Source organism: Rousettus aegyptiacus, unplaced genomic scaffold, assembly GCF_014176215.1.
Source record: "Rousettus aegyptiacus isolate mRouAeg1 unplaced genomic scaffold, mRouAeg1.p scaffold_m13_p_17, whole genome shotgun sequence".
NCBI classification, from domain to species: domain Eukaryota; kingdom Metazoa; phylum Chordata; class Mammalia; order Chiroptera; family Pteropodidae; genus Rousettus; species Rousettus aegyptiacus.
In genome coordinates, this window is record NW_023416292.1 from 2,772,423 (window position 1) to 2,786,480 (window position 14,058).

At 51.8% G+C, this 14,058-nt stretch overlaps 1 protein-coding gene across 26 annotated transcripts in view; it reads left to right on the forward strand.

Annotated features, from left to right (window-relative positions):
• The window catches only part of NFASC (neurofascin), a 171,058-nt gene that overhangs the window by 118,704 nt on the left and 38,296 nt on the right, over window positions 1-14,058 (forward strand). For 20 of the 26 annotated variants that reach the window (XR_001596332.2, XR_004955089.1, XM_016140324.2 and 17 more), the window contains 10 exons: window positions 3,526-3,657; window positions 6,025-6,168; window positions 6,793-6,904; window positions 7,263-7,429; window positions 7,910-8,057; window positions 9,488-9,612; window positions 10,452-10,496; window positions 11,645-11,746; window positions 12,039-12,236; window positions 13,054-13,124. Coding sequence is in view for 24 of the 26 variants with exons in the window: in XM_016140324.2 (XP_015995810.2) it covers window positions 3,526-3,657; window positions 6,025-6,168; window positions 6,793-6,904; window positions 7,263-7,429; window positions 7,910-8,057; window positions 9,488-9,612; window positions 10,452-10,496; window positions 11,645-11,746; window positions 12,039-12,236; window positions 13,054-13,124 (1,244 nt within the window). In the remaining 2 variants the exon portion in view is untranslated. Of the gene's footprint in view, window positions 1-3,525; window positions 3,658-6,024; window positions 6,169-6,792; window positions 6,905-7,262; window positions 7,430-7,909; window positions 8,058-9,487; window positions 10,422-10,451; window positions 10,497-11,644; window positions 11,747-12,038; window positions 12,237-13,053; window positions 13,125-14,058 lie in introns of those variants that run through there. The other 6 variants (XM_016140395.2, XM_016140460.2, XM_016140479.2 and 3 more) reach the window with 2 other exon arrangements.

A 14,058-nucleotide genomic window follows, 5' to 3' on the forward strand; every position in this document is an offset into this window, starting at 1 on the left:
GATGTGAGTGTGTATGTGTTTGAGTGGTGGGTCTTAAGGGAAGAAGATCCACCCAGAACATCAGCCAACTCTCCTTGGTGCCCGGAGCCCCCTCAGCAGGTGAATTTCATGGTCTGTTTTGATTACACCCAGAGCCTTCTTTTCTTTTATTTTGCATTCCTGTTCATAGTGTGTCATCTTAGCCCTGTGCTCTCTGTGTACTGTGCTTGGTTCTTTTTAAAGGTGGGGAGTCATCAAGCCCAAATTTTTTTTAAAAAATCACTTCCCTCCCCCAAAGGCATAGCTAACCCAAATGAGCTATTGTAAGCAATAAAATGCATGCCTTTATGGGTTTCAGCCATGGGTTGTGGGGTACACCAGTCACTTCTCTTCCCAGGGCTGAATGGATAATTGGAATGATGAGGTCTAATTTTATAGTGCAAGAACTTTCTTAGCACACACAGTTGACCATATGGCCTTGGTTTCAGCACTACACACAAACCAGGGGTTCTTAATCTTTTGGGGGGCATCAAGATCTTTAAGAATCTGATCCAAAGAACCCTCTTCTCAGAAAAATCCACCTATCCACATGGTCATGGACTTTTCCAAATAATTGAAAGAGGCGGCCTGCTAAGAGCTTCTAACCAAAGTGCAATGCCTAAGAGAACAAGTATAATATTAGGCCAGTATTAGATCTGAAAAAGTCTGATCTTGCAGCAGCAGCAACAAATCCAGAGGGGCCAGCCCAGTGCCTGCCTGACTACCTTCCCTGGCTCAGGTCCTTAGGTGCACATCATGAACACCTACTGACATCTAAAAGCATTCACTACCTGGGCCTCCCTTAAGGATTCTGATTCAGCAGGTCTGGGATGGGCCCTGGCAGCCCTGTTTGTTAAAAGTTCTTCAGGGGGAGAAAAAAAAATGGCATTGATGATAGAGGCTCTGTTCATCCCTCTGGCGACCAAATCAAAGTAGTGATGGAAACAGGGAGCAGCAATAAGGAAAATCACCTGTGATCTAGAGGAACAAGCCATACAACTAGGGAGAAATCCAAGAAAGCACCCTGCAACGGCAGAAGGTAGGACGGGGCGAGGACGCGGGGCTGCCGGGTTTCAAGAGGCTGAGTGAGACAGAGGCTGCGGCAGCAGCAGCAGACGCCTCTTAATGGGGCTGCGTCCTTGAGCAGATTTTCATGGTGACGGACCTGCTCGCTCTAAGCACCAGTGCCAATTCAGCTATGCGCAGTAGGCACCAAGGACTTACGGGGAGATATTATTGGAATGAGGGCCGAGGAGAGACTTGCTTGATACAGAAGTACCAGTGGTATCCATTGTTCCCTGTTGAGCCCTCCCCCCTCCCAGTGTGCGGACACAGCCCTCCACAGCCATCTCATCATCAAACTGGATAACGGAGGTCTCCACCCAGAGGATTCCCTGAAATCCCACCTCCCCCAACTTGCGGCCTTGCCCAGGCCACATCCAGGTGTATCCTCAGCGAGTCAGGTGCTCCTTGCTGAGCAGCACCTAGACTCACACTGGAGGCAGCTGGCCTCAGTTTCTGGTGTGGACTTTTGAGGCAACTATAAGCACAGCATCTGTGGATTGCTTGCCAAATATTAACAGGTGGCCCCAGAGGGTCAGACACTGGGGCTAAATTTGGCCTGCAGCTAAACCCCTCTTAGGACTGTGCCAGTGGACACCTACAACACAAAGCCATGCTAATAAGACCTGGAGACTTAGGAACTTTGCTTAGTACATAGAAACAGACACTGAAAAGCAGCCAAAATGGGAAGGCAAAGAAGCAGAAACCATAGAGGAGAGAACAGAACACAGACCCAGATAGAACGGAGTCAAGTAATCTAACAGATGCAGAGTTCAAAACACTGGTTATAAAAATGCTCAATGAACTTTTGGGAGGAGGTGTAGATAAATTCAGTGAGAACTTCATAAAAAGAAACATAAAAATGGAAATTATAAAAGGGAACCAGTCTGAAATGAAGAACACATTATCTGAGATGAGAAGTATATTAAATGGAATAAACAAACGAATAAACAATGTGAATAAAGAAAAGGATCAAATGCCCTATCTAGAGGATGGGAAAGCCAAGGACACAAAATCACAATGGCAAGAGATGAGATGAGAAGACTATAAAATAATTTAAGGAGCGTATGGGACACTATTAAGGGTCCAAATATCCGTCTGATCAGTATAACTGAAGAAAATCAAGATGTCGAATAGTTGTTTGAAGAAATAATGTTGGAAAACTTCCCTAACCTGGTGAAGGAAATGGGTGTAAAACCCCAGGAAGTTCAGAGAATTCCAAAATTCAGGGATCCAAAGAGGTCCATACCAAGACTCTTCATAATAATGAAGATGCCAAAGGTTAAATACAAAGAAAGAATATTAAAAGCAGCAAGAGAAAAACAGATAGTTATTTATAAGGGAAAACCCATAAGACTGGCAGCTGATTTCTCAAAAGAAACTATGAAGGACAGAAGGGCTTGGCACAAAATATTAGACAGGATGAAGACCCAGGATCTACAACCAAGGATACTTAATCCAGCAAAGCTATCATTTAGAGTGGAAGAACAGATAAAGAGCTTCCCAGAAAAAAAGAAGCTAAAGGAATTTATCACCACCAAGCCAGTATTACAGGAAATGTTAGACTTCTTTAAGAAGAAAAAACATGTATCAAAAACAGGAATAAAGAATGGTAACAACTACATTCCTATCAATAAGTACCTCAAATGGAAAAGAATTAAGTGCTCCAACTAAAAGATAGAGCGGATGAATGGAAAGGAAAACAAGACCCCTACATATACTGCCTGCAGGAGACTCACTTCAGATTAAAAGACACACACAGACTAAAAGGAAGGAGATGGAAATAAACATTGTTCTCATGGACTAGAAGGTATTTAAGTCAGATAGAGAAAGATAAACCCTATATGATTTCACTTATATGTAGAATCTAAGGAATAAAAAGACTCACAAAAACAGACTCACAAATATAGTGGGCAATTTGGTGATGGACAAAGGGGAGGGGGTTTGGGAAGACTGGGAGAATGGGGAGAAGGGTTAAAGAAGTACAAATTAGTGGCTGATGTGTGGTCACGGGGATGGGGAGCACGGCATAGGGAATGCAGTTAGCATTAATATGTTAATGGCTAAGTGGAGGGTCAGGGGAGGGAGGGAGCAATTGGGATCATTTTATGAACTATATAAATGTCTAACTGATGTACTGTGTACTTGAAACTAATTAAAATAAATAATATATTTTTTTAAAAAGTTCTTCAGAGAACTCTAATGAGCAGCCCCAGATTAGAGCTATTGTTCTGTGAACTTGAAATAGACAGGTCAGCATCTGCGGTGTCAAGCTGGCCAAAGGCAGGCTGGACTGAGTCATTCCCTGAGGACGAGCCCTGGGCAGTGGTAAGAACCTAGGGTTGGCACTCAGGGGCTCCTGTCATCCTAGAGGAAGTCCGTCTGGTTCCTTCTGCCTGTGCCATGCCATCTAACTCCCCTATTTGTGTTGCCCTTGCCTTCTAGCTGCTCCCTACTGGCTGGATGAACCCCAGAACCTTATCCTGGCTCCTGGTGAGGACGGGAGACTGGTGTGTCGAGCCAATGGGAACCCCAAGCCCACGGTCCAGTGGATGGTGAATGGGGAACCTTTGCAATGTGAGTAATGAGCCGTCTGACTGATCTCTGTCCCATCAAAGGCTCCCAGTCCCTGTGGGCAATCCTGGTTGTTCCAGAAGTAAGGGAGCAGCCATCTCTTTGGACATCTGAAGAAGGAGGAAATTTGCCTCACGTCTGTATGAGAGAACAGGAGTCTGTGGTTATTTTCCCACAGTTATGGGATTTCTCCTCCTGTGGGATTTTCATAAAACTCTGCTTTGCGCCCTTAACAACTACAGAGCCCAGTTCAATTTCTGGGGTCTGCGCCTGCTTTCCCTGACAGTTTGGGCTCCGAGTGATGTCTGGAGCTTGGAAGATAGAGGAGCGCTCAAAAACCCATTCATTCCCGTTGGTTGCCCGGGTCCCGCTCTCTGCTCAGAGCAAAATGAGAGTCAAGGTTATGTGACAATTTGAATGATACGGTTGGATATGAGGAAGAACTTCCCCCATGAGAACAGACATGCATGGGTGCACTTATTCAGTGTGCAGACATTGGGGAGATTTAGACCTACCTGGATAGCTGGAGTAGGTGAGTCCGAGGCCCCTTCCAGCAAGGGTCTCGGTCAAGTGTTATTACACCATATGCATTTACTTTTTTAAATGTCCTGTCATTACTTTCTCTAAAGAGTCAGAGGAAATGCAAAGGTGATATCAATCAGGTGGGACGAAACGTAAATGGAGAGAGCTCAGAGCCTACATCAAGAGCAGCAGGTGGACAGGCAGGGGCAGCGGGTGGAGGAGAGGGTGAGACTGCACCCTTTTAGACATTTATTGGGTTCCAGCCACTGTGCCACGTGCTGCATTCCTGTTCTCTTTCACCTCAAACATTAAAGATGAGGGAACGAGGCTCCGATGGTGCCGCAAAATGCCCGAGGTCACGTGGCTAGTAAGCAGCGAAGCCATGGGTGCAGCGAGCATGCAACACGCCTGCATCATCTGGAACTGAGCGTGTAGTTTTCCCCATGACTGTCCTTCCCCCGGCTACAGCAGAGACAGGGACAGGGCCTGCCCTCTGCGGTTCACCCTCCCTGTTATGACAGCACTTTGGGGACAAGGCAAACAAAGGCATTACACTTCACAACACCCTTAAAGATATGAGAGCCCAGGACTTGCAGCTGAGCCTTGGCCCTGGAAAGGTCACCCGTCACTTCAGGCAAGTTATTGGGAGCAGAGTTGAGTCCATGAGAATTGCCAGGCAAGGAGGTGTGAAAGTTGTTGGCATCGCCTTGGACCTTTCTGCTGAGTGAGGACTGGGGAAGGGTGACAAGGATACTGACCTTGTCTTCATTTATCTCCTGCTGATTCCCCAGTTCTGGGCTCAGACTCACTATCTGTGGCATGGCGCCCATAGGACCAGACTCTGGGTCCTCCTTGGCCAATTGCCACTGTAGGTCTGAGTGATCCTGGATGAGCTCACAGACCATGTAAGCCAAGTCATCTAGCCCACTCTAGAAATCTCACAAAGGAAAGTCACCTTCTGGTGATGAAAGATGAGAAAAGTGGCAGTTCCTTTCATTTCTAGAAAACTTTTATTTATACAGCTCAGTATCTTTCTCTTAACCTTCCTCGGGTTAAGGGAATGCTGGGAGTAATTCTTCCCTAGATGAAGGAAATGAGGCCCAGAAAGACTTATTGATCGGCCCCTGGTTGCGGAGCCACTGCCAGGCCTCTGCTCTCTGCATCCGCAGCCGGCGGTACCAGGAGAACCGTGGGAGGAATGGTCTCTCTTGGCACAGGATACATTTCTTGGGATGGGGTAGCTTTGACAAATAACAAGGACTCATTCGGTTTTCAGCAGGCACTGGCCTTCAGGTTTAAGTTTGTGAATGTCCGCAGAATGCTCTGCTCAGCGGATGGGAAGGTGGCAGGCTCTGTCCAGTTGCATATTGCTTTGTCCTTTTTAAAACGCTCTTAAGTATGTGCCTATTGGATTAAAATAATAACAACAGCAATAATCACTATAGGCCAGGCCCTCTGCTAACGACTCTACACATGCATAAAAGCTCAGGTCATCCTCATAAAACCCCCGGAAGGTGATGCATTATCCCTGTTCTGCAGGCAAGGAAACTGTTGCTGACAGGAATATGGTTAGAATTCAAATCCCTTTCTGTTGCCACAGCGTATGCTCCCAGCCACACCTGCCCAATTGCCACATAGGTTGAGCAGGGATTCATATCCGCATTGGACAGACTGAGAAATAAACTCCAGCAGGTTCGATGATGGGCCCAACGTCACATAGCCAGTGGTGGGGCCAGAAGCCTAGTCTTACGCAGCACCCACTCCTGTAAGTGAGCCCTGGACAGAACCCCGAGAGCCCTTCACCCTCCCTCCCCCGTTTCTCATGAGGAGCATCTCTCCTGTTGGTAGCGGCACCACCCAACCCAAACCGCGAGGTGGCGGGCGACACCATCATCTTCCGGGACACCCAGGTCAGTAGCAGGGCCGTGTACCAGTGCAACACCTCCAATGAGCATGGCTACCTGCTGGCCAACGCCTTCGTCAGCGTGCTGGGTGAGTGTCCCCTCCACTGCCCTGCAGTGCTGCCCCCCTGGGGCTTTTCACGTCCCGGGCAACCAACCTTTCTTCTCCAGAGATCGGCCAGGGGGGTGGAGGAAGCATGGAGACCGAAGACGAGATTTGTGAGGAGGGAGGAGGACTTAAAAGCCCCAGAGCTGGGTGTGCAGACACTGAATCCTCTACTAGAAGTCAGTCTTGGTCCCTCCTTCCCCTGATGAGACCGATGGCAGCGTGGACCTGCCTCGTCTCCTGGGTATATCCACTGGCCCTCCTGGGCTCTCAGTGGGTTGCAGAGTGGGAAATGGTGCTGAGGATCTTTGCAGCACTCCCGGAGCAGGGAAGGGGTAGTAAGAGGGGCAGGTACAGAACCTGCTGGATAATTTGGGGAGACCCTTTTCCGAGGCTGGATTGGATGTAGGTAGGTTGAGGGCAGGTGGAAAAGCTTCCTCTTTCCTCACTTAACTCTTAGAGGCTTCTTAAAGGAGGAAGGTGGGCAGGGGGAGGTTTGTTGGCATTTGGAGAGCTGCTGTATGGAGAAGGCACATAGCGATAAGCCCTGTGGGGAAGGAATGGGAGAGGTAGACTACTCACCCAAGATCGGCTGCCTGGGAATTGCAGACGTGCCACCTCGGATGCTGTCACCCTGGAACCAGCTCATTCGAGTGATCCTGTATAACCGGACACGGCTGGACTGTCCCTTCTTTGGGTCCCCCATCCCCACACTAAGATGGTAAGTTCCAGGAGACCAGACCGTCCCCACAGGGGTCATCCGCCTCACCTTTCTCATTCCCATCAGGCCCATAATAGGTATTCAGCAAGTCCTGGCACCTTAAAGGGTCAAAGCTGGGAGAAAGTTGGCCTATCAGCTGGGTCAGCCCCTTATTGTGCAGAGAAGGAAACCGAGCCCCAGAGAAGGGCAGAGACTTGCCAGGGCCACCCAGTGGTTGGAGGAGACTCTACAAGGATGAGGGCTTCAGATTCCCAGATGGGGTCCTTCCACTGCCCGCACGGTCTCTCGAGTGGTTGACCCCGCTCACTTGGGCCGGTCCTGTCTCAGTATTTGATGTGTTTTGCTGCTCTGTTGTGAGGTTTAAGAATGGACAGGGAAGCAACCTGGATGGCGGCAACTACCATGTCTATGAGAACGGCAGTCTGGAAATCAAGATGATCCGCAAAGAAGATCAAGGCATCTACACCTGTGTCGCCACCAACATCCTAGGCAAAGCTGAAAACCAGGTCCGCCTCGAGGTCAAAGGTAAGGGAGTGGGTTGGTAGGTAGAGCCTGGGGTGGGGCAGGGAAAGGAAGCTGTCTCCTTGAAGTTATCCACGTGTGTTATTCTCTTAAAGTGTACCATACCTAACGTTCAGTCCCAAGTGGGTCCCTCCCTTTGAGTCCGTGTGTCTCCCAGGGCCTTCAGTCGGCCTGGGTGCTGGAAACACTGAGTCATTATCAGGCTGGTCCAAAGGCGTGAGGAAGGGCAACCTGCTGCCGACACCAGCTCCCCACCTCCACCCCAGAAGTTGCATCATAGCTTCCCAAGCCGGATAGGATTTGAGAGTTTTTTACTATTTGGCATCACTCACACCAGGCCTCCCCATTCATATAACTGAATACTATTTCTGCCACCTTGCTTGGTCAGTCTGACCTTGAGGTCAGGTATGTCACGCTATGTGTCCACGTTGGAGTGGTGGGCAGAGAATGGGTCAGTGACGAGCACCCTGGGCTTCTCCATAGACCCCACCAGGATCTACCGGATGCCTGAGGACCAGGTCACCAAAAGGGGCACCACGGTGCAGCTGGAGTGTCGGGTGAAGCACGACCCCTCCCTGAAACTCACGGTCTCCTGGCTGAAGGACGACGAACCACTCTACATCGGGAACAGGTCTCTGCTCCAGCCTTCTCTTTTCCTGGTGCTAATTTAGGGCCATTTTCTTCTCCCTTGCTCTTGGTGACACATTGACGAACCCAGGGGTAGGGAACCTGTGTCGTGGCGTGTCACCTAGGAACTGCTGAGGAGGGCAGGATGGCCTCAGGGACTCCCCCCCAGCTCAGGGGAGACCCCACCCTGCACCCTCTCCTTCTCTCCCATCAGCTCTCCTCCTCTCTCCCTCTTCTCTTCTCCACGAGTTTCTCCAGTTCTCTCCACTCACTCCTTTTTGCCTCCGCCCTTTATTTTGACCCCGCCCTTCCTCTTCTCCCGCCTCACAGCCAAGGAGCCCCTCCCCGTCTTCAGCCCTTCCTGCAGTGCCCCCGTTGTCCAGCAGAGGGCAGGGTTGGCCCAAGCCAACCGTGACCAATGTGGTTAGTGCAGTTCTCAGCCCTTTTGCACTTGGACGCTTTAGCAGACCCAAGCCTTCCCTCTTCCTCATCCCAGATTCGGATTTAATTGATGTGGGGAGAGCACCCAGGCACTGATAGAGTTTACGCATCTCCACAAGTGTTTCTGCTGTGCATTCAGGGTCTGAGCCCCCCTCTACGGCAGGTGTCCCCAGCTCCCAGGCTATGGACTGGTACCAGTCTGTGGCCTGTTAGGAACCAGGTTGCACAGCAGGAGGTGAGCAACAAGCAAGCGAGTAAAGCTTCATCTGTATTTGCAGCCGCTCCCCGGTGCTAACATCACCGCCTCAGCTCCACCCCGGATCATCAGGCATTAGATTCTCATAGGAGCACTGGTCCCTGGTGCCGAAAAGGTTGGGGACCGCTGCTCCTCGGGGCTCTTTGCCATACTTTCTTCCACCTCGGGGCCCTGAGGTTGGCCATAGGTACCAGCTCTTTCTTGCGGACATCTGGTCTTTGCAGGAATGCAGCTCACGGGCAGACGCAGGCATCCTGGCACTCGCTTGATGCTCACTGTCCTCCTGCTTTTCGGTGGCCCCTCCCTCTGTGGGAGATGGTTCAGAGGAGCTTGAGTGCCTGGCCTGAGCCTGGGTACAGAGATCGATATGGGCTAAAGACAGAGCTGGAAGTACGGGAAGAGTAGGGATCCCTGTCTGCCTTTTGGAGGGGTAGACCTAGCCATGCTCTAATTCAGAAGGGGAGCACAGCACAAGGAAGGCACAGAGAATTCCTTTTTCTCTCCATAAAGCACCCTAAGTGCTCAAAGAGATGGTGAAGACCCTGCTTTTCCCATAGCATCAAGGTGGAGCCTCATGTCCCCTCGGAGGGGCTGTGGCTGCCCAGCCCAGCCTGCGGCACCTTCCCCGCACCTTTGACTCCCCACCTGCCTCCAGGGAGAAAGCAGCAGGCAGTGCCCAGCATGCCCTCGTAGTCTTCCCACTCACCCTCCTCCCAACCCCTCCGGTACCTTTGCAGGATGAAGAAGGAAGATGACTCCCTGACCATCTTCGGTGTGGCTGAGCGGGACCAGGGCAGTTACACATGTATTGCTAGTACTGAGCTGGACCAGGACCTGGCCAAGGCCCACCTCACTGTGCTAGGTAACTGCCACTGCCCCTGGCACTGACCTCACCTCCTGTCCCCATCCCTTCCTGCAGCCAAAGAAGCTGCGGACCATTCTCAGGGCAGCGCCTGTGGTCAACAGGCTGGCCATTTCCTACCCTTTGATCTAAGGGTTAGGAAGCTGCTCCTTTCAAAACAAGCTGTGCCGGATGACTTAACACATGAGTAGAACATTCACTCCCCAAATCCTCGCCTGAATGAGAGAGGGAAGGTGGACAGGGGTTCTCATCCTGGTCATTTTCTACCAACTTTACAGCTAACTCTAAACCACTAAGTCCATTAAAATGATCCATCATCGAAGTAAGACCGCATTTTGTGTTTATCCTTCCAGCACCTCTGCTAGCCTTCCTCCCTCCCCCTGCCCGCCCCCTGCTCCTTGATGAGATTTCACAGAGTGCTGTGCACTCAGCAAGATGGCTCTGCCTCATCTAGGCTGGACTAGAGATACCAAGCCATCCCAAACCTAGGGAAGGTAGCCGATCCCGCCCAGGGAGGCAAATCCCGTGTTGTCACACTCATCACCGCTCTCTGGGCGCCCCACTGCCGTTGCTCTCAGTGTGCTCTTGTTCCTTCTGCATGGAAGTGCACGGTCACAGGACATAGACGGCCCGGGCACAACAGTAATACCGAGACAGGAAAGAGACAGGGAACACAGGAAGGCCTCTCGAGGGTGGGGGCTCTCCGTGGAAGACGGGGTGAAACTGCCGGGAACATGTCACAGAGGCAGCTCTTCCGCCGTGGCTGCCTGTTGCCACCCTTTGAAACACCTCTAACCCAGATAACCTGCTAACCTGGATAACCCGTCTTACCTTTGCAGCTGATCAGACCACTCCAACTAACCGTTTGGCTGCCCTGCCCAAAGGTAATTCGTACTAATCGGGACCCTCGCCAAGCCCTCACTAGGCTCTGGGAGGTGGGGTCTAGGAGGAGAACACACTGCCAGACTAGATGTGCTGTGTGGGGCAGCGGGTGGCACTCCCCACTCCCGGCCTGATTAGCTCCTTCGTGTGCCCAGGGCCCCCTCTCTGAGCGTCACGGCCCTGCCCCAGGCTTCCTGCTCTTTTTGCAAGTCGAGCATGGAAGTCCTCGGCTGCCATGTCACCGTCCCTTACCTGTGGCAGCCTCACCACTCCCGTTATGTGGCCTGTTCTCTTCCCCAGCGTGGCCTCGGAAGTGTGCGTGGTCCGGTCGGGAGTGCCCACTCGCTTCAACTTGTCTGTAGGCCCGTGTTCCCCGCAGCCTCACCACATCTGTACTACACACCTGTGCACAATCTGCACACACGCAAATGTGTGCTGGTGTGACTCACCTTCCAGACCCTTCCAGTAACCAGCCAAAATATGGAAATAGTTCAATTAGCCAGGAGGGGAAAAATCATGCTGACCCCACCAGTCAGAGGTGGAATGACTTTGTCCCCAGGCCAGGATGGCACTGACCCCACTAAGGAAATCTAATGAGACAAGAGCCCCAAAAAGGTGCCGCCCTCGCCCCTGCCAGGAAGCCCGCTGGGGCCCCTCTCTGGCCTGGTGCCCTTTGTCCATCCCGTTCCCTGAACATGTCCGCCCTGCTCACCATTCCAGACACCCGCCTGGGCTCCTGCCCCTCAGAGCTCTGGTGCACAGTGTAGATGATCGTGAGAAAATGAGGCAAAACTTCACACTTCCTCGTTGGCTTTCCCAAATGTTGTGAATATGTTTCTAGTGAAAAGTGTTTTCTAAGACAACCTTTGGAAATGGGATGCACTGGTCTGAACTTTCTCTGTGCCCTGTACCCTTTGATACTCTTTCGGGGAGGGGACAGGTGGAATTGGAGTCGGTCACCTCTTCGTTCTTCCGTGAACCCCTGAGGGGAAGGAGGGCCATCCAGGGCAGGCTGGGGACGATCCCCGCTGTGGTGACCTCCATCCATCGGGGACCTGTCCGTGGGACGTGTCCAGGGCTGGGGCTGGCACGGGGCCGGGCTGGCCCTAACTCGGGAGTCCTGCGTGGTGTCTTCTCCCTCTGCTGCCAGGACGGCCAGACCGACCCCGGGACCTGGAGCTCACCGACCTGGCGGAGAGGAGTGTGCGGCTGACCTGGATCCCGGGGGACGATAACAACAGCCCCATCACAGGTCAGCCCGGGGCCCTGAGCTCTAGTCCCGAAAAGAGGGTGGAAGCAGCCAGGAGGCCGAGGCCTTGCGCTGGTTTCTGGCCCCATCCTGCCTCTCTTGGCGTGGGCCCTGGGCGGTGTGCAGGATGCGCGGAGGCCTTGGTGTCCCTTTCAGTGCCTTGAGAGGAGCCCTCCCTGTGCCTCTGTCTGCCTGAGGCGGGTTACGAAGACTAATGGAAACCGTGAGGGAGTGGTACGTAAGGAGGAAGTCTGCGGACTCAGCTCCCAAACAGCTCTGTCTCTCGCCCGTTCAGATTATGTCGTCCAGTTTGAAGAAGACCAGTTCCAGCCAGGAGTCTGGCATGACCATTCCAAGTTCCCAGGCAGTGTCAACTCAGCCGTCCTCCAGCTGTCCCCATACGTCAACTACCAGTTCCGGGTCATTGCCGTCAACGAGGTCGGCAGCAGCCACCCGAGCCTCCCCTCCGAGCGCTACAGAACCAGTGGGGCGCGTGAGTACCCGCGGGCCGGCGGCAGCGGCTCTGGAACCAGGCACCCTGAACTCAAGCGGAGGGCCCCGGCACTCAGCCACAAAATTTGGGCAGCTTAACGTAACCTCTCCCAGGCTTGGCTTCCTCATCTCTGAAACACAGAATAATAAGAACACCCGCCGGCACGGGGCTGTTGTGAGGATTGCACTTGAAAATGCGGTTTGGGTACTTACCGTGATGCCTAGCGTGTAGTAAGCACTCAGTAATGTTACCTGTCATTTGTGGCATATGAATATTATTAATTCTTTTTTCCTATTAATAATTCTTGACGATGTGCTTTAAAGAGAAAAGCCGTGGCAAGGATTTGCAGTAGAAGTATATAATCTGCTGTTCTATCGGATTTCTTTTCCTGGGTAGTATTTAGATTTATGAAATTACACCAGCTCGTTGAAATCCCCCCAAATTTTTTAAATGCTAAGCATAAACCAACCTGGTCTTAAACCTATTTAGGGGGAACCCACAGAGGGATAATCCGCACTGAGCTGGCTGTATGACCATTGAAAGTGTGGAAAGCCTCATCGTAAATCCCCTCTAATAAGACATTAAAATTCAAAAGAAATGAGCTCTGCTTCTGGGGCAAGGGTTAAATCTTAGCTAGGAAGGCATGTCACACACCGGAGAAATGACAGAGTGGGTTTAATTGCCTGTGGGGCAGACTGTAGAGAGGTACTGAGGAAAAGAACAGAAGGGCCCGGTTGGGTGGGAGGGACAGAGGTTGCTCGCCCTGCCCTGTTAAAGTGCAGACTGGACTTGACCTTTGTGTCAATTTGGGTTCCAGCCCCGGAGTCCAATCCCAGCGATGTGAAGGGAGAGGGGACCAGAAAGAACAACATGGAGATCACGTGGACGGTAAGAGCCCCCGCCCCACCCCTCGAGGGGCTGTCGCGGGCAGCAGGGAGCCCCTGCCTTCTACACCCAAGGCCACAGGGTGACTCAGACTATTGGGCCGGTTTGCTGGCCACTCCTCTCTGCGTTGGGCATCCAGAAACCAAACAGGAGCAAGATGTAAGACGGGAGAGAGGAGTAGAGGGGCCTGAGGAATGCAGACCGGCAGTCTGGCCAGAATCATAGAGAACCAGCAAAATTAAATGGACTTCTTTAGAAGAAGAAGGGATTAAGGTTAGACAGCTGTCCTCACTTTGGCGTGTTCTGGGTTTGTTCAGGCGTGTTCAGTGATTGTTGGGAGTGAGGGGAGGCCAGCAGCTGCGACGTTTTCAGGGTAGACCTTCTTTTAGTCATCAATAGCCCCAGGTCTGGGTTGAAAAATCCTATCTCCATCTTGGTTCACTGACTACATCTTTCAAATCAAAATTGGATATGTCACTTCAAAATGATTTTTTTTTTCAAACCACGTCTAAGTCTGAGAGATGGAAATTCACCTGCCGAAATGGTAACACTTCTGCACTGTCGCCATGAGTCCTGGAAACGGGGGGCGTGGTGTTTGGACTCCAGGCCACCCCCATCCTGCTGAGGGCTTGGTCTCACAGCAGCCTCACAGCTGGGCCGAGCCCAGACACCAACCAGTGGCTGGTCTCCAGGACCATGCACGGTCGGTTCATGGTCTACATGCTACCCTGCGGGCTTCCTGGACCAGGCCCTAAGGGAGCAAAGAGCAGGGTTCACCCACACTTAGAGAGTTCTGACCTGTTGGGAAGGACAGAACAGACATGCATGGATTTGGGAGAAGTGAGGTCAGTTCTGGGATTTGGGGTTCATTGGAAGTAGGCACGCAGTGGCTAAACCAGAATTTGTGCTTTTCCAGCTTCGGAGAACATTATCATCC